This window comes from Schistocerca americana, chromosome 6 (genome assembly GCF_021461395.2).
Source record: "Schistocerca americana isolate TAMUIC-IGC-003095 chromosome 6, iqSchAmer2.1, whole genome shotgun sequence".
NCBI classification, from domain to species: domain Eukaryota; kingdom Metazoa; phylum Arthropoda; class Insecta; order Orthoptera; family Acrididae; genus Schistocerca; species Schistocerca americana.
The window spans coordinates 44,274,631-44,298,486 of NC_060124.1; the positions used below are offsets into that span (position 1 = coordinate 44,274,631).

General features: G+C 43.4%; 1 protein-coding gene across 1 annotated transcript in view; it reads left to right on the forward strand.

Annotated features, from left to right (window-relative positions):
• The first annotated feature begins 360 nt into the window (after window positions 1-360).
• The window catches only part of LOC124619816 (acylcarnitine hydrolase-like), a 53,363-nt gene continuing 29,867 nt past the window's right edge, over window positions 361-23,856 (forward strand). The window contains exons 1-4 of the mRNA XM_047146412.1: window positions 361-436; window positions 2,883-3,020; window positions 12,796-12,930; window positions 15,279-15,429. Of these exons, the coding sequence (XP_047002368.1) occupies window positions 380-436; window positions 2,883-3,020; window positions 12,796-12,930; window positions 15,279-15,429 (481 nt within the window). The 5' untranslated portion in view covers window positions 361-379. The remainder of the gene's footprint in view (window positions 437-2,882; window positions 3,021-12,795; window positions 12,931-15,278; window positions 15,430-23,856) is intronic.

Below are 23,856 nucleotides of genomic sequence, written 5' to 3' on the forward strand. Positions count from 1 at the left end.
TGAATAAATCATCAAATATTTCTATGCATGTACATCTCCGATTTCCGTCCCATTCGGATAATTCCTTCACGAAGAGTATTTTTTGCTTTTTTTTTCTTGTCCTTATCTCACGAGAACGAAGTTTCCATTCTATCTCGAGTGCAATGGGTCAGAGAAAAGTAAACGCTGGGAAAAACGAGAACTATCTGTAGAGATAAAAGATGAGCACTTCTTACTGATAAACCCTAGAGTAGTTTTTTTTAACTTAAATTTATCTCTTTCTCAATCAGTGTATCGACACGAGAGCTGATACGCGTCACCACACATTGCTATATAAAGACAACAGCGCTAGTTGGTACAGTAGTCACGAGGCATCTTCTGTTCTCGTCACGGCACAGATATGACGTCACTTGTTTCCTCAGTATTTCTGCTAGTCGTCGCCCTGGCTGGCTACACGGTGAGTTCAGACATTGCGCCGTTGTCCAGCAAAGGGTACATAGTTCATTTTAACAGAATATTCCGTCGGTTCTTGGCAGAACAATATTATAATAATAAATGAAAAGCACCAGTTTGCTTTTGTTCTACAATATTACTTTTGTTGCTAACCGGTTTGCGCCTTACAAGGCTATCTTCATATAAATGTCTGAAGATGGCCTTGTAAGCCGCAAACCGGTTATCAATAAAAGTAATATTGTAGAACAAAAGCAAATGGGTACATAGTTCATTGTTTCGTTTAATACAATCTTATTTTCTTATTCCTGTCAAGTTCAACGCATTATCTACACTAGCTGTAATAAATTACACGTATAAGATGGACACGAATTTTCTTTAACTTGTCGGATTTACCTGTAAAACATGTATTATCCATACGTTCCAATGCATTTTCACTTCAGATTGCATCATTCCTGACCATTTTAATTTTCGTCTTTCTTACGATATTTCAGAGAGTTACAGGTTTTTGTGTTTCTCCACTGTCTACGAGTCAGGGTTTCATGCAGGTGTTTCTTCCGGATGAACAGGAATTGATAGTTCACCATCATTACTGTCGACATTTTGCCATTCACTGCTGAATGATCGCCTCGCTCACTAAGTGTAGAGGTCTCGCTCTGTGCACATCTACGTTGTTTCTGGATCACCTGCCAATAGTTGGTCGTCTTTAGCTATCGCTTGGAATCGAGAAAGGTGCAACAGCGGTAAGACACTGGGCTCGCATCGGGAGGACGGCAGCTCTAAACCCTGTCCGGTCATCTAGGTTTAGGTAATCCGTGATTTATATAAATCACTTAAGCCACATGCTGGATGGTTTCTTCGTAAGGACATGGCCAATTGTCCTTCGCTATTCTTTCTCACACCGAGCCTGTGTTCTATCACTTACGACCTTGCCGTCGTCGGGAAGTCAAGCTATAAACTTCCTTCTATTCTCATAGATACGTGTGTCAACCAGTAGGTTGGCTAGATGTTCCGTCTATATTCAGTTAATTTTCACTATATTTATATCTATGTATTCAGCCTCAGTCTCTTTCCCAGTCTGTTTTTTGTTACTCTGTTCTGTTGGTAATTCAAAATACGCATTTCTCTACAGAATGTCCAGAAGGCCTCACTTATTTAATAATTTTCACACTACTTGTTCATGCGTCAGCACCGTAAGTTACAGGTGTTTGCCATTCCCGATAAAGATGAAACATTATTCCAAAAATGTACAGAGTGGTTCATGGATGTGGAACCACTCACCTAAAAGCAATTAAGATGGATAAATGAAGTCACTTAGTTTAAGACTGATGGGGAGGAAACCTATTAGGCTATGTTACCAAGGTTTCGGCCATTTTGGTAACCACTACCTTGGATACAACTCATAATTTCCGTACTGAAGAAGCGATTCATTTTCCATATCAAACACGTAGAGATTTACTCGAGCAAAACGATGGTGTCTTTGACAGAGTATTGCTTTCCTCAATATCGAGTTTCTTCGCGTTTTGTACCAAACAAAGCAACTGCTGGTGATAACTCATAAAGGCTGCAGTATGTGCACGACTCGACATGTTGGCCAGCACGTTGTAAGGTTTTTACTATCCACTTCGCACGCTGCTGAAGGTCACTTAGCAAAACATATATGGCAATGCTGGAACGGGCAGCGACTATCCACTGCTAGATGTGTGCAGGGTTTATGATCTTCACTGCATACACAGCTTCACATGGCGTCAAAAACAGCAATCTAATTAAATCGGAGGAACACTGCGGACTCTAGACCTCGACGACCTATAAATGTGTGCTCAAAATTTTTGATATTGAGCTACTACTGACCCCAGTTCCCTGAGAGAAGCGATGAGCACTGTGCTCTGAACTGTTCCTGAAGGATGCCGGAACAGCTATTCACGTGGTTTCACGTGTAGCCGTTTTAGACCACCCAGCCTTCAGGTTACCGCGACAGAACCAGTTTCATGCAGTTTCGCGAGAAGTTCCATGACCGTATTGCGGATAAAGGCTGCTCTGTTTTGGTCACATCAGTTTTAACTCATCTACTTTAACACGGGCGCTCCTAAACCCTGATATCGGTACGACCTCAGTGCGTTCGGCTTGGATTAACACGATCAGCTTCACATCACCTGTAAGGAAGAAGTATCAGTTATGACTCGAGAATAAATGAAGCTATGCAAAAATAAAAGGCGTCACTATTTTTTATCGTGTTATTCACTGTTTGATATGAAAATCTACGAGTTGCATACAACATGGTGAGTTACTAAATGGCCACTGTTCTGTTTAGCTACCTGTGTCTGTTTTAGAAGGCCGGTTCCACGCCTGTGGACGACCATGTATTTCGTTTTACAGCTGGTACTGCAGGAAAATATTTAACCACAGTGCAATATTGAGGTATGGTCTCTAACTCTGTGTTCATATTTTTGCAGGTGGGGCAATACGCAACTGTGCAGACAACGTATGGAGCTCTGCGGGGCGTGGCTAACACCACACTCAACGGAACGTCGTACTACCAGTTCTCTGGTATCCCATTTGCAGCGCCCCCTCTCGGTGAACTTCGCTTCAAGGTGAGAACCAAGTCCTTTAGAATACTGAGTGGCACATTGCACAGTAGATGTGCTATAGTGAGTTAGTGGTTCTGTGATTGATATCAAAATCGAGAATGTGAGGCTTACAGTTATTCGCCTACCTAGGACGCCCGATTAGAGAAACCACATTTCGTCCCAAACGCGCTCTTATATTCTACTGAGGAAATAAAAGAAATTTCACGCCAGCAACAAGTATGAGGTGCTTTTGCGCAAACAAACAAAAATGTGTGTGAAATCTTATGGGGCTTAACTGCTAAGGTCATCAATCCCTATGCTTACACACTACTTAACCAAAATTATCCTAAGAACAAACACACACACCCATGCCCGAGGGAGGACTCGAACCTCCGCTGGGACCAGCCGCACAGTGCATGACTGCAGCGCCCCAGACTGCTCGGCTAATCCCGCGCGGCTTTGCGCAAACAAATCTTCTGCAATCCATGCTGCTACAGGATCTAAATGACAAAATAGAATTACTCGTACATGGCACGAATGCTCTTCCTGTGTCTCTCTGAAGTGCTTTTAGAAAATGAGGCCGAATCCAGGGGAAAGAAACTTCCAGTCAAATTTATCGCATCGCATACTTGGGGGTGTGGAGGATAATATTTTTTCATGACATTACTTGTCAGTATGGCTTATATCAAGGGGACTGTACGCTACGTACAGGGACGACGTGTCGATTACTAGCATCATACGTGTTTTTATAGTCCAGTGAATCTATTGTTACTGAGCACTTAATTGCTACTAGGCACTGGATAAGGACAGTAATGTAATCTAGGCCTTCACGTCAAGTTTCTAGAACAATGATATCAAGAAAACTCTAGGAATACGGCTAGAAGATAATGCAATCATTGTGTTGGTTTTTGCTGATTTAAAACGTGATTCTCAACCTTCTCCCAAGGTAGACTTCTGAGCGTAATTTTACAGCAGTTGATTTTTTGATAATTGGAAAGCACTGCCTTCAGCAAAAGTTATTGGTCCTTTGTAACAGAATATTGCAGCTATTTTCAATTCTGTTCGTATACATCTATGGATAATATATGAGATGAATACGATCCCCCTCCCCCCCCCCTGCCTCTCTCTCTCTCTCTCTCTCTCTCTCTCTCTCTCTCTCTCAGTAACGGTAATGGCTGACGTGCAGGAAGCTCCACCCAGATGTCTCGTATTCACTGCACGTATGATGACGAGTTTCCCATCAGGGAAATAAATGGAAGGACAAAGTCAATTTAAGCAGGATTCATACTCAAAATTTAATACATCATTCAGTAATAGCTCCCTCTTTACAATTTGATAGTCTGTGTTTACAGAGAGCTACCAGAGTTTTTGGCGCATATGTTACTGACAGTTAATTTCATTTGTAGTCGAGCTTTTATTTTAATAGACCGCTTCAGCCTCACGCTACATCATCTTAAATGCACATGAGACTTGTTGAATATGACCTTGTTTGTAGCCGAAACTGGACCTTTTTTTAAAATTAAAAATGAGTTCTTACGACTGGGACTGCTGCTACTGACACCGCATTGTAGTCAGCGCAGCGGTGAAACATCAGGCTAAAGCTTCTGTGAACGACTACACAGGTAATTAATACATCGATTCTTCCTTGGTTGATAATCCATGTTTGACAGCGTGTTATACTTCATCACAGAGTGTCTCGCTCAAAATTTTCTTTCTGTAATTTATGTTTTTTTCTATTTTTAGGTAATGTGCGTGAAAATTTACCTTCTTTTCATTTTGTTTGATGGTTTTCCTGCGTACGAGAAACCGTCTGCCTTAATCTCATCTTTTTCTTTCATTCTCGAACGCAAGTTTCATCTAATTCCATCGAATATACAACAGAATACGCGCTTTATATACGTCTTTTCGTAATAAATTTCTTACTGCTGTTTCTTGTTTTTCAAGGAAATGAAATAAAATTTATGTAGTATGTAGACACAACGTCCATGAGTTGTGGTTTACCTTTCAGCGTAATATCCATTCTCTTGGACAATTTTCTTAATATTTCCACAAAGCGGATGGTAAAAATCCTCGTCTCTGTTTTTCGGCTACTGGAGAATGTAAAATTTCTGTCTCGGCATTTCCAAAGCGTCGGCGACGTTTCACGTGATTTAGTGGTAAGGACAGACGGTGGGCCTGTACGAAATGTAGTCTTGTCAAAACCATACATGTGAAGATAACGTGGTAGTGTATGTGTATTAATTATACTCTGAAGTGCCAAAGAAGCTAGTAGAGGCATGCGTATTCAAATACAAAGGAATGTAAAAGCCGCGTGGGGGAGACGCACTGTTTGAGGCGCCAAGTCACGGATTGCGCAACTCCTCCCGCCGGCATGCCTCCCTCGCGCTCGGGTGTGTGTGTGTGTGTGTGTGCGTGTTGTTCTTAGCATACGATAGTTGAAGTTAGTTTAAGTAGTGTGTGAGTCTAGGGACCGATGACCTTAGTAGTTTGGTCCCTTAGGAATTTACACATATATGCACATTTTTGGGGTATATAAACAGTCAGAATACGGGGCTGCTGTCGACAACGCCTAAATAAGACAACAAGTGTCTGGCGCAGTTGTTACATCGTCTACTGCTGCTACAATGGCAGCTTTTCAATATTTAAGTGAGTCTAAACGTGGTGTCATAGTCGGCGCACGAACGACGAGACACAGCATCTCCGATGTAGCGTTGAAGTAGAGATTTTCCCGTAATACCATTTCACGAGTGTACCGTGGATATCAGGAATCCGGCAAAACTTAAAATCTCTGACATCGTTGCGAGGAGAGAAAGATCCTGCAAAAACGAGACCAACGACGACTGAAGAGAATCGTTCAACGTGACGGAAGCCGAAACCTTCCGCAAATTGCTGCAGATTTCCATGGTGGGCCATCAACAAGTGTCAGCGTGCGAACCATCACTGAAATATCATCGATACGGGCTTTCAGAGCCGTTGGCCCATTCGTGTAACTTTGATGACTGCACGACACAAACTTTACACCTCGCCTGGGCCCGTCAAAACCGACATTGCAGTGTTGATGACTGTAAGCATGTTGCCTGGTCGGACGAGTCTCGTTTCAAATTGTATCGAGCGGATGGACGTGCACGGGTATGGAGACAATCTCATAAATCCATGGACCCTGTATGTCAGCAGAGGACTGTTCAAGCTGGTGGAAGCTCTGTAATGGTGTGGGGTGTGTGCAGTTGGAGTGATGTGGGACTCCTGATACGCCCAGATACGACTCTGACAGGTGACACGTACTTAAGCACTCTGTCTAATGACCTGCATCCATTCATGTCCATTGCTCATTCCGACGGACTTTGGATATTTCAGCAGGACAATGCGACACCCCACACGTCCAGAATTGCTACAGAGTGGCTCCAGGAACACTCTTCTGAGTTTAAACATTTCCAATGGCCACCAAACTCCCCAGATATGAACGTTATTGTATATATCCGGGATGCCTTTCAACGTGCTGTTCGGAAGAGATCTCCACTCCCTTGTACTCTTACGGATTTATGCACAGCCCTGCAGGATTCATGGTGTCAGTTCCATGAAGTACTACTTCAGACCTTAGTCGAATCCGTGCCACGGCTCATCTGCTTGTTTACGGGGTCGTACACGATATTAGTCAGGTGTACCAGTTTATCTGGGTCTTCAGTGTACAGTATAAGAGCATTCAACCATTGGTAATTTGTTTGAAACTAAACTTCTTGATCAAGATCTGCAGACCACGCTGCACAGCATGTGCCTTCATCTGGGTGCGATATGTAGTGGCACAGAGTCAGTACTTAGCTCTTCCGGTCGTTGTTGACTTTCCAGACCTTGGTGCTTCGACTTCCACTTAAGGAGTTCTGTGTTGGCATCATGAAGCTGAGTGCATCTCATTCCATTACTTCTTCCAAAGAAAAATTCTTGTCAGTGCCAGGAATTGTACGTAGGTTCTGCACATGAAAATCGGACTTGCTGACCACTCGGCTCACGTGGCGTGTAAAGTAAAAGTAAAGCTAACTCACTCTTTGATATTTGTTGATACTTCCATATATCAACTTCTTCGAGGTAGTTTCCGTGGTTTCAGTTAGAAGTATAGTGTAGAAGCTGCAGTTTTCTTAAACACACGCACTGTTTGGATGAGACCAGGCAGCAAGCTCTTTTAAGAATATTTGACGGAGACTACAAGTTAGTCGACAAAATGTTATGTAAAGAAATAGAATAGTTTACTTTTTAACGCCTGTAACAATTTTCATTCATTTGTTAATAGATTTAACTTTTTTCTTTCTCCTTATCAACACTTGCTAGCGTCATGTTTCGATGAGATAAAATGCAACAATATTCTACTTTCCTGTTGATTATGGAGCACGTAATTGCACCCGTGATTTCGGAAATCAGCGTTCCCCCAGTGCTTAAGGGTTGTTTAATTCGTATTCAGTAAGAATTGTTTAGTTGGAAATTTTAGAGGAAATACACAAGTAACAATCTTGTAGAGGATGCGTGACTCTCAAGTCAGCGTAAATAATTGATTTATAAAGATTTTTTCTTAAAAATCTGAAAATTAAGAGTCCTGGCCATATTAAAAATATGTCAAGACTTGTCATCCATATCTTTAGGTCTCGTTGCGGCGGCGCGGTTTCTTTCGTCCATTACCTGCTTCTACCTGTGAACACGTTGCAGCAGATCGCTGTTAGAAAAGCCGAGCAGAAACCTACCGTACTGCAGCTCGCATCAGGCTGCATGCAACGTTACTATTCTAAGAACCGGAAAAGGTCTTAATTTTGAATGAAAGGTAGAAATACTGGCAAAACTTCGGTACATTCTGAACATTGAGATGTACACGTTCACTGCCAAGCCGGTGCTAATATTAACACAGTCACGCACAAATCCTTTAATTCACGTTAGCAAGTTTATGGCAACGTATTTCCCGAGATCTTAACAGCTACTAAACAAGGATTCTTCTTCAATGAAAATGCTCGCCATATTATTAAATTTAGCGGTGTCTAATGCACTCAGGTTTTTAAGCACCGATCTGCTCAATATACCACCCGGAATTACTGTCTTTTCTCATACACAAAATTATTTAAAATCCGTAAATTCTAAAAACAAAAACACAGGAATAAATATGCCTTCACCTTAAAACACTTTTGAAACATGTAGCACAAATAAAACCGGCAAATTACAACTTCATTGGTAGCTCATACTACACACAACCGTACCGTCGAAAGGCTGGGCTCCGAATCCCTTAGACTGCTGTAAGCATTCTATATCACCAAGAGGAAGAACACTCCGTTGTGATCGGTCAATCTTCTTTAAGGCCAATAGAAAAACATTATTCTCCCGCTTTATTCCGTACTTTTCATGATTAACCAATCAACAAATAACACACTTTCGAACTGTACTTTTTCCCGAAATAAATATTAAAAATTCTGATGTTCTGTTTATACTTAGCGTAATTAATATTTTCATTTGCACTCGAATTAGCTTTCCATTTACCTTAAACTTATTTAACATATTATGATACAAAATTCCCCGTAGTTTGTATTCACATTCTCTTAAAACTTCGTATAGCGTTCATCAGTAGAACAATGATCTACATGTTTACTTTAGACCACATTCACGCATCAGTCAGAATACTAAAAGCATATGCAACACCGTACAAACACAAATAAACAAAAAAGCCTTCAAGAAATCAACAGAACAATTCGCAAAATCATTCTCTTGGCCTGTTTCTTGAATGTTTATGTGCATTACTGGACGCTGGTGGTCAAAATTTTTAACTACATTATAGTTCTTTCTGTTTAGCCCTGTCCGCTACTACCCTCTAGCAAATGAAAATTAGAACTACGTACTCGACTGAACCCGCTTCAGACCATCTGTCACTCTGCACGCATGAGTCATTCTCCCGATACATAGGCTCTAAACGGGTGCGATATGAAGCGCCACACCTCACCGAGAGTCTGGTTCTTCAGTGTCATGCGAGAGGACAAGGTCATTTGACGTGGAAACTATGTAAAGACATTCTCAATTTTTCATCGGGGGACTATTGTGTACTACAGACCAGATTTTTAAACTTTCTCTAAAAAGAAAAATAAAGGCCACCATGACCATATCTTCCTTAGCCGACGAAACACAATCACCGTTACTTTTCCTGAGGGGTGCATGGTATTTTCCTTGGTGATATTTCATGACGTCAGCAACCGCCTTTGCAACTCAGGTTCAAAACTACGAACCGACGTCTCCGATCTTCTACTCTGCGTAGTATAAGAGATTAGCGGTTGCTTTTTCCGTCTTTCACTCTGATCGGTCAGCATTTCCGGTAATCTACACGCGCAAACTTTGGAATACCCCAGTCGTCATTTGGCAATCAGATTATCTCTACCAGTGAAATGTCAACAACACATCTACACTCCTGGAAATTGAAATAAGAACACCGTGAATTCATTGTCCCAGGAAGGGGAAACTTTATTGACACATTCCTGGGGTCAGATACATCACATGATCACACTGACAAAACCACAGGCACATAGACACAGGCAACAGAGCATGCACAATGTCGGCACTAGTACAGTGTATATCCACCTTTCGCAGCAATGCAGGCTGCTATTCTTCAATGGAGACGATCGTAGAGATGCTGGATGTAGTCCTGTGGAACGGATTGCCATGCCATTTCCACCTGGCGCCTCAGTTGGACCAGCGTTCGTGCTGGACGTGCAGACCGCGTGAGACGACGCTTCATCCAGTCCCAAACATGCTCAATGGGGGACAGATCCGGAGATCTTGCTGGCCAGGGTAGTTGACTTACACCTTCTAGAGCACGTTGGGTGACACGGGATACATGCGGACGTGCATTGTCCTGTTGGAACAGCAAGTTACCTTGCCGGTCTAGGAATGGTAGAACGATGGGTTCGATGACGGTTTGGATGTACCGTGCACTATTCAGTGTCCCCTCGACGATCACCAGTGGTGTACGGCCAGTGTAGGAGATCGCTCCCCACACCATGATGCCGGGTGTTGGCCCTGTGTGCCTCGGTCGTATGCAGTCCTGATTGTGGCGCTCACCTGCACGGCGCCAAACACGCATACGACCATCATTGGCACCGAGGCAGAAGCGACTCTCATCGCTGAAGACGACACGCCTCCATTCGTCCCTCCATTCACGCCTGTCGCGACACCACTGGAGGCGGGCTGCACGATGTTGGGGCGTGAGCGGAAGACGGCCTAACGGTGTGCGGGACCGTAGCCCAGCTTCATGGAGACGGTTGCGAATGGTCCTCGCCGATACCCCAGGAACAACAGTGTCCCTAATTTGCTGGGAAGTGGCGGTGCGGTCCCCTACGGCACTGCGTAGGATCCTACGGTCTTGGCGTGCATCCGTGCGTCGCTGCGGTCCGGTCCCAGGTCGACGGGCACGTGCACCTTCCGCCGACCACTGGCGACAACATCGATGTACTGTGGAGACCTCACGCCCCACGTGTTGAGCAATTCGGCGGTACGTCCACCCGGCCTCCCGCATGCCCACTATACGCCCTCGCTCAAAGTCCGTCAACTGCACATACGGTTCACGTCCACGCTGTCGCGGCATGCTACCAGTGTTAAAGACTGCGATGGAGCTCCGTATGCCACGGCAAACTGGCTGACACTGACGGCGGCGGTGCACAAATGCTGCGCAGCTAGCGCCATTCGACGGCCAACACCGCGGTTCCTGGTGTGTCCGCTGTGCCGTGCGTGTGATCATTGCTTGTACAGCCCTCTCGCAGTGTCCGGAGCAAGTATGATGGGTCTGACGCACCGGTGTCAATGTGTTCTTTTTTCCATTTTCAGGAGTGTATTATACGATATACACTGTGGTGCAAAAAGTCGTGGGACACCTCCTAACATGTCGAATCTCTTTTTACCCGGTGTAGTGCAGCTACTCGCCGTGGCATGGGTTCAACAAGTCGTTGGAAGTCCCCTGCAGACATATTGAGCCTTACGGCCTCTATATCCGTCCGTAATTGAGGTAGTGTTATCGGTGCAGGGTATTGCGCACGAACTGACCTCTCGATAAAGCCCTATAAATGTCCTATGGGATTCGTGTCGGGTTATCTGGGTGGCCTAATCATTCGCTTGAATTGTACAGAATGATGTCCAAACCAATGGCGAACATTTCTGGCCCGGTGACTTGGCGCATTTTCAAAATGGCTCAAATGGCTCTGAGCACTATGGGACTTAACATCTATGGTCATCAGTCCCCTAGAACTTAGAACTACTTAAACCTAACTAACCTAAGGACATCACACAACTCCCAGCCATCACGAGGCAGAGAAAATCCCTGACCCCGCCGGGAATCGAACCCGGGAACCCGAGCGTGGGAAGCGAGAACATGCACTGTCATTTCCATCCTTGTTGGCGAACATGAAGCCCATCCATGACCGAAAATGGTATAGAGGTATCCCAATACAACAGTTTCCGTTGAACGGTTCAGCTGGACCAGTGGGCCAAGTCCATTCCATGTAAACACAGCCCACACGATTGTGGAGCCACCACCAGCTTGGACCGTGTCTTGTTGACGACGTGGACCCATGGCTGCGTCTAGTCTGTGCCACGCTCGAATCCTACAACTGAAATCGGGACTGATCTGACCAGGTAACGGCTTTCCAGTCGTCTAGGTCCACCCAATACGGTAATGAGCACAGCAGAACACTACAGGTGATGTCATGTAATAACAAAAGCACGTCGGCCATCTTCTACCTTTGCCCATTAATACCAAATTTCGCCGTTTTGACTTAAGGGATACGATTCTCGTACGTCCCACACTGATGTTCAAATGTTCAAATGTATGGGAATTTCTAAGGGACCAATCTGCTGAGGTCATCGGTCCCTAGGCTTATACACTACTTAAACTAACTTTAACTTATGCTGAGAACAACACCGACAGCCATGCCCGAAGGATGACTCGTCGAACGTCCGGCGTAGGGGCCGCGCACTCTGTGACATGGCGCCTAATACCGCGCGGCCTCTCCGCGCGGCCCAACACTTATTTCTGCGTTTACTTCGCGCAGTGTTGCTTGCCTGTAAGCACCGAAAAATCTACGTAAACGCTGCTTCTCTCGGTCATTAAGCGAAGACCGTCGCCCAATGCGTTGTCCCTAGTGAGAGATAACGCTTGGAATTTGGTATTCTCGACACACTCTTCGCATTGAGATTTCGGAATGTTGAACTCGCTAACGATTTCAGAAACGGCATATCCCATGTTTCTACTTCCAACTACCATTCCGCGTTAAAAGTCTGTTACTTCCAGTTGTGCGGCCATAATCGTGTCGGAAACCGTTTCAAATGAACCACTTGAGTGCCAATGACATCTCCGCCAATGCACTTCACGTATATTTTTTGTACGCGATACTACCATTAATCTATGTATACGCGTATTCGCATGACTGCTGTCACGTCAGAAAAAATGTATCTGGGCAGTAGTGCGGTGGATACGTGCACATTAAACGCTATGTTTTCTGCTACAAGGAAGATACAGGGCGTATGCTCTCTCTTACCAAAAAAGGACATGCCATCTCACCGTGGTTGGCACAAATAGTGTCTCGCATAGTACGGTTGCTATGTGGAACTACAAGAATGTTAGACCGGTCTCCGCGCTTTTCATCAGAGGACAACATTCACTTCCAGTTGCATACAGTGAAAAATCTAACGACATGTGCTGCTTTTTCCAGACTTTAATGTCAGTTCGAGTTTTGTCCTCAGAATTCAAGTCGTTACTCATTATGTATGGAGCAACTGCAACCTGTTTTCACAGCCGCCACAGCCGCCAGCTGCCTGGGAAGGAGTGAGGGACGCTGTGGAGGAGGTTGGCACCACCTGTTACCAGGACCGAGATGGCTACCTGTTCGGAGAGGAGGACTGCCTCTACCTCAACGTCTACACCCCTCAGGTACGTTCGCCACCTGCTGACTTTCCTCTGTGTTCACGAACCCAGCGAACTCTTGAGGTGAAGCAAGTGTTAGATTTACTAGGTGTCGCATTATAACAACCGTGTCTTACGTCAGTCTGTAGGCTTTGATGATAGTTATCATCGAAGGTAAAATCTTCTACTTTGCTACGCCACATCATATTTCTCTTCAAATTTCTTCTTCACAGGCGACGCTTCGACTCATCTGGTGGCATATTTTTCTGTAAATTGGCTTTTCAATTTCGGAGAAAAAATCTAAAGATGAGCATGACGTCGCCTAAGAACCGACAATATTTTCCCTTCTATTGTTTCTTAGCTTACAGTAACTTAAACATATGCAATGGTCAAAAACTGTTTTTAGTTCACCTACATTCCATTTGGTGTTATGTGAATAGAGAATAATTTATAATTACACTGCACAAGGCACGCGTGACAGAGTCACGTTCGTAAATTTCAGACGCGGTTGCGTGTGACTGTCATGGGGAATTAAAACGTATTTTTTCAAACTCAAAACGGCCAGAGAGGCCTTTCACATCTGAAAGATAATGTCTATTCAAATTTCGCATCAGTCGCATAAGAGTAAGGCTAGTAGCGCCACCATGAGGATGAAAAATCAGGTTTGCTGTAAGTACACGCTGTAACGGTCGTGAGCGATAGTTACCTTTGAGGTTATACGTGGTGAGTTGATGTTCGTCAAGATTGCCTTTAAAGCGACAAAGACACCATTATTAGCACATCACTGAGTTTGAGTGAGGTCGTGTTACAGGGCTACGAGAATTTGATTGTTCATTCTGCGAAATTGCATAAAGACTTTGCAAGGACGTAGTCACTATACACGGTTGCTGGCAGCGGTGGTCATGAGAATGTACGGTCAGATGAAGACCGAGCTCTAGACGACCATATGGCCCTACCAAGAGGGAAGACTGTCATGCTCGGCGCATTGTACTGGAACTGAAGCTACAGTTGGCACCAGAGTGACATAACGAGCTGTTACCTATCGTTTACTTCAAGGACAGCTCCAAACCAGGTGCTCTGCAGCGTGCAGTCCACTGATCGCCAACCACCGCCATTTTCTCCGTCAGTGGTGTCAAGCGAGAGCTCACAGGAGGGCAGGGTGGAGGTCTGTTGTGTTTTCCGACGAGAGCTGGTTCCGTCTCGGTGCCAGTGATGGCCGTGTGCTGGTTAGTAAGAGGACAGTTGAGGGCCAGCAACCAAATTGTCTGCGTGCTAGTTACACTGGACCTACAACTACAGTTAGGGTCAGTGGTGTGATTTTGTATGACAGCAGGAGCACTTTTCGTGGTTATCCCATGCACCCTGACTGCAAATTTGCACATCAATATGGTGATTCGACTTATTGTGCTGCCATTCGTGACAGCATTCGAGGGGGTGTTTGCCAACAGAATAATGCTGGCCCACATACCACGTTTGTAACCCTACACAGCGTCAACATGTTGTCTTGGTCCGCTCGATCACAAGATCTGTCTCCAGTCGAGCACATATAAGGGCTTATTTCAATAGTGGTACAAGTCCATTTTTGTTCATATTAAGAAGCAGAGTCCTAAAGTTAAATGAGCGCAGAAAAATCTGCAGTTGAGATACCAGAAATGTTCAAACGTATAGCTTCTTGCTAGAGATGAACCTTTATTTCTGTTTGCTTGGATCATTAATTTCAGAAGCGTTATAGGCAGAAAAGTGTAGCTAATGGACTTGTATCACTGTTGAAATAAGCCCTTCATATGGAACATCAACGGACAACTCCAGCGCCATGTACAACCAGCCTTCGCCGTCCCTGTACGGACCAACTAAGTGCAACAGGCATCGAACTTCAACCCACAAACTGTTATCTGGCACCTGTACAACACAAAGCATGCACGTTTGCGTCCTAGCATTCGATATTCTGGCGGTTACGGTAGTTATTAATGTACCAGCATTTCACATTTGAAATGGTTTATCTCGCGCTTACATGAACCTCTGATCTTGCAATGATAATCACTTAAATATATTACCTATACACAGGTATTTTCGAAATTTCAATTCTCAGATAAATTTTTCGGGTTTTAGGTAACTGTCTCCGTTAACCTGCTCATGCGTTACTACTTCTCACTGATGGGTTGGAGAAAGTGAGCACACTCAGAGGTCTTAACTGCTGAGGAAACTGATAATGACAGCTGTCGAGAGCTCGAGAATTTTATGTCACTTGATGAGACTTCAAAACCGAGAACATTTTATCTAATGATCATATTAGTTTTTAATACATATCGTAAATACAATAAACTTGGTTGCCTTAAAAACCTTCAGTACTACGGTTGTATTTCTGTATATGACAGGTGTCGGAGGACGCGCTGCTACCGGTCATGGTCTGGATCTTTGGGGGTCACTTCACCGGTGGCAGCATCTCTAAGGAAGACTGGGGACCCGACTTCTTGCTGGACCAGGGAGTCGTTGTCGTCCTCCTCAACTACCGACTAGGGGTCCTGGGTAAGTCCCACTCTGCACACCAACTGTGTCGCCAAATAAATACTACGAGGGCGTGCTGAAAAGTAATGCCTTCGAATATTCGCCAAATACGTACTATGAACGAGGACCCAAAACTATCGCCTCCAAATTTTTTATGCGAAAACTCTTATAGCTTTTTAAATAAGAGAACCGTTATTAACATTCTACATCTTTGTAGAGCTATACCGCCAGGAGTCTCTGAACTGTAGCGTATAAAGGGTGGTGTGTAACGTAACTATGTCGGTGCGTGAGAAACATCTTTCTGTAATCGAGCTTCAAATTCGAAGAGTTCGACCGCACATGGAGCACCCTATCCTTCAGCGTGACAATACCAGACCATGCATGAGCGCTGCGACATCTGACGCCTTGTGTTCACTTTCATCGACCTCCCTCCATGCAGTAAAGATGTGTCCCCATCTGATATTCATCTGTTTCCCAAACCTAAAAAAAAGAAGTCTTCGCGGACTTAACTTTCTCACTTTGATAGTGGTATCAGTGACAGCTATGGTGAGCTTGTGGCTCCGTCAACAAGATCAAACACTATACAGTGACGGAATCAACTGACTGGTCACTCGTTGGGAGAAATGTTTTCGTTGCCATTGTGACTATGTTGAGAAACAAATATGTAGACCTGTAGAATAAAGATGTAGAATGTCAATAACTTCTGTTCCACTTAAAAAGCTTTAAGAGTTTTCACATTAAAATTCGGAGGCATTGTTCTTCAGCACGGCTTGGTAGATACGACGCTATACTACGGGTACGCACCTAATAGTATCACGGTAATTGTAATGCCTGAATTTATTATGTTAGCTATAAATTAGCATTACACATAATTAGTTGATCTGTTTACTCACAAACAAGTGGTGTAAATAAACTTATGTGTCCCCAATTAATATACAACTCTGGAATGTAAATTTAGATCTTAGAAGGAAATTAGCCTATTCGTTGTAGAAGATTACTGTTCGCCGAGGATCAAATTGTATACTAAAAGTATCTCTTCAACGTTTCTGTCTATGGACAGAGAGTAGGAAATATTGTTGATAATAGGTGAGATTATTGTCTGCATGTATTAGATTTGGCATTCTACCGTAATAATGATTAAATCTCTTAGTTGCGTGGTGTGATAACACCTCCTTAACCTATGACGTAACTCTTTCTGTTTAGCTTTACGCTCTTTTGTTTTCTTTTTGTTACTACTCGTATTTCTTAATCAGTGATTGGCGCTCACTGGAGCAACTTTCATCCCTGCTGCCAGCTCACTTTCGGGCGCTGCAAAGTGAATGAGGATAGGAACAGGCCACTGTATCTTATCTTCTCGTAGTAGCTGCGAGATAGAGCGGCCGCAAACAGGGGAGTGGCCGCTTCTTTCCACCATACTTAACAAATAACAACTGACTCTTACACAACAATAGTGTGGACTACGTCCTTACTTTAAAACCTGCATCTGTATATATCTACATAAAGCAACGGACTATTTGGCCCGTTCCGTCTTCTTCAAAATTGGTTCAAAAATGTTCAAATGTGTGTGAAATCCTATGGGACTCAACTGCTAAGGTCATCAGTCCCTAAACCTACACACTACTTAACCGAAATTATTCTAAGGACAAACAGAGACACCCATGCCCGAGGGAGGACTCGAACCTCCGCTGGGACCAGCCGCACAGTACGTGACTGCAGCGCCGTAGACCGCTCAGCTAATCCCGCGTGGCTCAAAATTGGTCAAGCCATCTCCTCACTGATCTTCCTAAAGGTCTTTCGCTTTTTGGTTTACGTTGTTTTATGGCTTTAATGATTCTTGCATCTGGCATAAGCTATGTGTGTTCTTCCCTCGTAACTGATATTTTGTTATTATGTTAATTATATTTACATATTAATTTCACCACGGATGTCGTCATTTTTCTTTTTACCCATCAAAGTAAATTCAGCCACGTATCTAAGGAAATTCATGTCATATGTTTCTATTCCCTTCTCTGCTCTCTTTTTAAGAGTCGTGTTTTCGCTTCCACACAGCATTAAGCGTTTCATAAATTATTAGGGAGGAGGAAAAACAATGTGCAGGCAAAGTAATTTCTAGATTTCTTCCGCCAATCTCAGCAGAACTATCAGAAAAGAATGTGGGCCAATATAAGTGGAAGTGCATGCCGTCCTTTCTTTGTTTTTGGCAGGTCTAACACTACAAATGAAAATTTCTTTGCCCATAAATATTAGAAGTTGCTCCATCTCGGATTGCAGACTACAATAACAGATTATGCCACGTGATGCCCAAGCTTCAAGATCAGAACGAACTATACTCGTAAAAAATTCGTGTTCTTCAGGATATGGATTAAAGTGTAGTGGGTATTAAGGTTCTACAGTTCATTTATTTACGGTGTGTCCACTGCTGTGATCAGCACAGAATATGTTACACACTGTTGTGCTTGATTTGTAATTCAAGTAGAGCGGTGACATTCTTACAGACAGCGTGCGCTCAATGTTTTGAAGACCTATCAAAAACCGTAGGCTTGTTAATGTAAACGTTCAGTGAACATCCCTCTCTAACCGGACCTAGGTACATGACCGCACAATCACTCTGTATGACTTATCTGTCATAGTTTCCAGTCAGATTCAAGTGAATTTACAAAAAATGGTTCAAATGGCTCTGAGCACTATGGGACTTAACATTTATGGTCATCAGTCCCCTAGAACTTAGAACTACTTATACCTAACTAACCTAAGGACATCACACAACACCCAGCCATCAGTGAATTTACATGTTACTTAAGTTTTACGTAGAGCCTGTATTTGAATTCTTTTTTTTTTTTTTTTTGCCATCCCCGATATCATGAAATGAAATAATCGTGATAGCCTAGAGTCAAAATTGTCATCTCCACTGCTCCATTCTCCTCTATGGTAACTATTGCTGTATGTGGTATTATACACCGTCCGCCCAAAAAGTTACGAGACTGATTTTATCCTTGACGTGCAAGCAATATCGGCGCAGTAACTACTGTGGCAGTTTGAACTAATGACTCTAACACTAGATGTGGTATCGACCCGGCAATGTTAAGTAGTGGACGAGCGACAATAGCCTGTGAACGTTGGTATGACACAACTCACAATAGAGCAACATCTCAAAATCAAGTATTTAAGACATTCTCCGGAATTTCTGAAGACGAAAAAAGTGAGTTCACAGTTTGTCTCGCACACCTTGACTCCGTAACCAAAACAATGACTCGCGAACAACAAAAAATGGTTCAAATGGCTCTGAGCACTATGGAACTCAACTGCTGTGGTCATTAGTCCCCTAGAACTTAGAACTACTTAAACCTAACTAACCTAAGGACATCACACACACCCATGCCCGAGGCAGGATTCGAACCTGCGACCGTAGCAGCAGCGCGGCTCCGGACTGGAGCACCTAGAACCGCACGGCCACCGCGGCCGGCCGCGACCAACAGACACTACTTGATCGAAACGAGAAACGCAATCGTATCTTCTCTGGAAAGAATCACCACGGGTGACAACAATCGGCGCTATCGATATGGATCTAACACAAAACGACGAAATGCAGAAATTGACATAAAGGGGCAGCCCTTGGATGAGCAAGAGGACATTCAAACCAATGTAACGTACGAGCTGAACAACACGACAGAAGGGTTTTCTGACTGTTTCACATGGTTAGTTGAACGTTGTGTGAGGTGTACTCAAGTCGGAGCAGACCATATAGAACACCCGAAGGATTAAAATCACCATTTTAACTTTTCTCTGTTTCTGACTAATCGAGTCTTGAAACTTTATGGACTGGGGGGTTACATATCGTGATGTACTGTAAGTAGCCTGTTTGTATGTTGGCAGCCCTATAGACTGTATTAATATCACTGACAGCGCTTTGCGCCCTCGGCAAGAGATTCTATGGTTGGATGGAGAGTTGTTAGCGAGTGGATAGGGAAGCGTATAGGCATGATATTCTTAGTGGAGGCTCTGTGTTGGTAAGACATGCATTGTAAAGTGAGATGAAATGATGTGTTTATAAGAAAATATCTAAGGAAATGTATGATGATGGATATTTGGTTGATAATGTTTGGGCAGTGGAATTATTGACAACTACGTATTTTTTGGAACTAGATATCGCATGAATAAGATAATATTTTCTAAATACGTCCATGTGAAACTACCTCTATAATTCTTTTTATTAAACACTGACCTGCAGAATTTTCCGTGACAAAGACAGCTCAAACTTAACCTATTCATTTATTATCCACAATATACAAGCCCAACGCTATTTGACTGCTATACATTGACTACATGACTGCCAATAATTAACACAAAAGAATGGCCGTGAATTGCAAAAAATCCTAACAATAATACGAATCCAAAAAATACGAAATTAAAGAAACATGAAACTACCTCCAGCTCTTATTAATTCCTTAAATTCATCTTAATCACGAATCCCAACAGTGCAAACACTAGTCTTTTTCATAAGTCACTTACCTCACAAAAAATCTTCATAACACGAACTACAGCAATTACAGCAAATAGGAACTACAGCCAGCTAAATAAAAAGATTCTGCTATAGACTCTAACTACTTAGGAGGCATATGGCTAACGAAATGAAGATTCTGTTGACGACAAAAAATGTATTTAGAAAATTTTACCTTATTCATGTTACATCCAGTTCCAAAAAATTATATAGTTGTCAATAATTCCACTGCCCAAACACTATCAACCAAACATCCATCATCATACATTTCCTTAGGTTCAAATGGTTCAAATGGCTCTGAGCACTATGGGACTTAACTTCTGAGGTCATCAGTCCCCTAGAACGTAGAACTACTTAAATCTAACTAAACTGAGGACATCACACACATCCATGCCAGAGGCAGGATTCGAACCTGCGATCGTAGTGGTCGCGTGGTTCCAGACCGTAGCGCCTAGAACCGCTCGGCCAACCCGGCCGGCACATTTCCTTACGTATTTTCCTATAAACACATCATTTCATCTCACTTTAAAATGCATGTCTTATCAATACAGAGTCCCCACTAAGAATATCATGTACATACACTTCCCTATCCTTTGGCTAACTACTGTTCGTCCAACTACAGAATCTCTTGTCGCTGTCAGCGATGTTAACACAGTCTATAGCGTTGCCAACATACAAACAGGCTACTTACAGTGCGTTTAACTTCCACTCACCGATATAACATAAAGCAGTCTATTTATTTTCTAAATAAGTTCAATAATGCTACACTGGTATTGTTACCTAGTACGATGTGCGCTTCGTTCCTTAGTTAATTTCGTCTTTCTCCGTATGCAGCAAACCAACTGTTAGTTTCGAACTTTATTTCTGGCATTGTTCTATGTGTTTAATTTCACTTCAACGTATTTAGAGACGTACACTCACAAGAAATGAAGCACCCAGAAGGGAAGGAGGAAACGAAAAAATGAATTCACGTGGTGGGAGGGTACGTGATGATACTTCAGCAAACATCGAGGCAAATGTATAAATATTTTGGCGGTATGAAGTCATTTATTAGTATTAGGTTTTACCCTCTTTCGCCTGTGTGCACGTTCTGATTCGTTTGGGAAAGGTGTCATAATGCCTCTACTGAGCCAAAGAATCCCGGGCCTTGATTTCCCTGATACTGGCGCCGGAACGGAGCTGACGACGGAACTTGTCTGACACACGCTCTGTCAGGGTCAGATCTGGGATGTTGCTGCCCACGGGAGTACGTCAACATACGAAAACAGTTCACAGACACGTGTTACATATGCGGACGAGCATTGCCCAGTTGAAATACGGCGCTGCAGCACTGTTACACGAGAGGCAGGTCTTCAAGACCCAGGATTTCCGTGACGTATTGTTGTACCGTTAGAATTGCTTCAATCATTACGAGCCATGACCGAAAGTCATACTCGACGTCTCCCCACACACTGACGCATGGAGTAACACCGCTGGGTCTCTTCAAAATGGATGAAGATTGGACCCTTTCCCTATGTATCCATCGTACTACCCGTTGACGGTCAATTGGGATAGTGCAGTACTGTGATTTGTCCACGAACGCAGTGCGACCGCGTTATAAACAGTCCATGATTGCCGATCACGGCACCACGGCATCCCAGGGAGTCGATTACTGGGGCTCGGATGGCAGGTGAAGATGTAAAGGTGATAGAGTGTGCCTGGTCCACAATACAGCGATCTTCCCGTGGTGGTCAGACGTGATTGACCGGAAGCTTGACATCAACTATGTCTGTCTGCCCTCACTTTCCCATGCAGCCCAACATCTTGTTACTGTCACATCCGAATGCCCCATAAATGTAGAAGTAGCATGATTTGACCTTCCGATCAAATGGAGACCCATAATTAGGTCCCTTTCACACTTTGCAAGATGATTATATTGCTTTCTAAAGCGACATCTTCGTGCCCTTACAGTGCTCATTCAACATCCAACGTTGTTCACGCTCCTTATATATCCTACCAGGCTTGGTAACAACTTAACACAAAGAACACTGCAGCACTCTGGTGGACATTCTAGATGTCACAGAGAATTTCAATTCTGATCATATACATACCAGCAAATGGCTTGTACAAGTTACATTTTACATTGATATCAGACCTTATATTCTGGGTGCTTCACCTTTTCTGTTAGGCGGTTTATTCACTTTTGACATATTATTCATTAACTCTAATTTCAGAATCGAGTTTAAGGAGTTTCATTTTTATATCCTAGTATTCGTATGTTTTCCTCGTTTTCTCAAAATGAAACAACCGTTTAAGATGACATCTCCTCGGCGAATTGTGTAAATTTGCGACTAATTCGTTATTAAAATAGAGCTATGTGGTAGCAGTATAGCTCTTCTTCACGAAGGCGTTATATATCTGTGTCCCTTTCCCTATGGAAACCTCCTAGCTACGACCATCTCACGTAATGTAACTGAGTGATGAGAGAGACGGGGCACTGGACTCGTATTAGAGAGGGTGGCGGTTCAAACCCTTATCCAGACCCCCACGCTTACTCTAACTCACTCGAGGGAAGTGGGTGGCTAATTTGGAGACGCTTTTGATGATTTACTTCGCCATCCATTTCCAACCCGAGGTCTGTTGGGTCTCTTATGACTGACTCTTATGAGTGACTGTAGGAGGATACAAGATGACTCAGACCAAATTCGTAGTTGGTGCGATGGACTGCAGATAACCCTAAATGTAGAAAAATGTAAGTCAGTGCAGACGAGTAGGAAAAACAAACCCATCATGTTCCAGTACAACATTAGTAGGATTCTGTTTGACTCAGTCACATAGATTAAGTATCTAGGCGACACGTTGCAAAGCAATATGAAATGGAATGGGCTTGTAAGAATTGTAGTGAAGGCGAATAGTAGATTTCGCTTTTTTTTTAGGAAATTCTGGTTCTTCTGTAAAGGAGGAAGCATGTGAGACACTCGTACGACCCATTTCTGCGCACAGTTTGAGTCTTTGAGATATTCACCAGCTCGGATTATAGGAAGACATCGAAGCAATTCGGAAGCAGATACTATATTTGTTACGGTAAGTTCCAGCAACACGCAAGTATTACGGAGATGCTTTGGGAAGGAATGAAAATCGCTGGAGGGAAGGAGACGCTTTTTTTGAGTAGCAGTATTGAGAAAATTTAGACAGCAGGCATTTGAGGTTGATTGCTGAATGATTCTTCTGCCGCCAACATAAATTCCCGTAAGGACCATCAAGAGACTAGATTCACTAGGGCTCTTAGGGAGGCATATAGACAATCGCTCTTCAGTTGCTCTGTTTGCGAGTGGAACAGGAGAGGAAGTTACTCCTAGTGCTACAGGGTACCCTCCGCCACGCACCGTACAGTGGCTTGCGGAGTACGAATGTAGATGCAGATGCAGCTGTATACCTAGTCGCCGACGAGGCGTTAAATCCTAATATTCTGTCCTACCAACGGAATCTTGCCTCCGGCTTCTTTGTCTTACCCAATTTCAAAGTTAAGTAATCGACTATTTTCCCTTCTGCTACTTCGCATGAGCTCCACTTTAGTTACTTTCAGCTCACGTTCCACTATGTAGGTTTAGGTTTACCGTGAATTGCCTAAATCACTCAAGGCAAATGCCGACGTAGCCCCTACGAAATGGCACGGCCGATTTCCTTTCCCATAATTACAAAACCCAGTCCGACAATCTGCTCCATCTTAAACAATATCGTTGCCGATGGGAAGTTAAACTATCGTCTCACTTCCATGCATGCTTCTTTCCTTATTTTTATCTTAACCCATGTTTCACGCTATGACGCCCATTCCACGTGACCCGTCTTACTTGCTTTGCATTTTCCACAAGAATTCACATGTAATCAGCTATCTGTGAAACTTCATGCTTATCATAGTATGAAGGCTTTCACGACCGGATGATATATCTTCTGGTAAACCTTCCGGGATG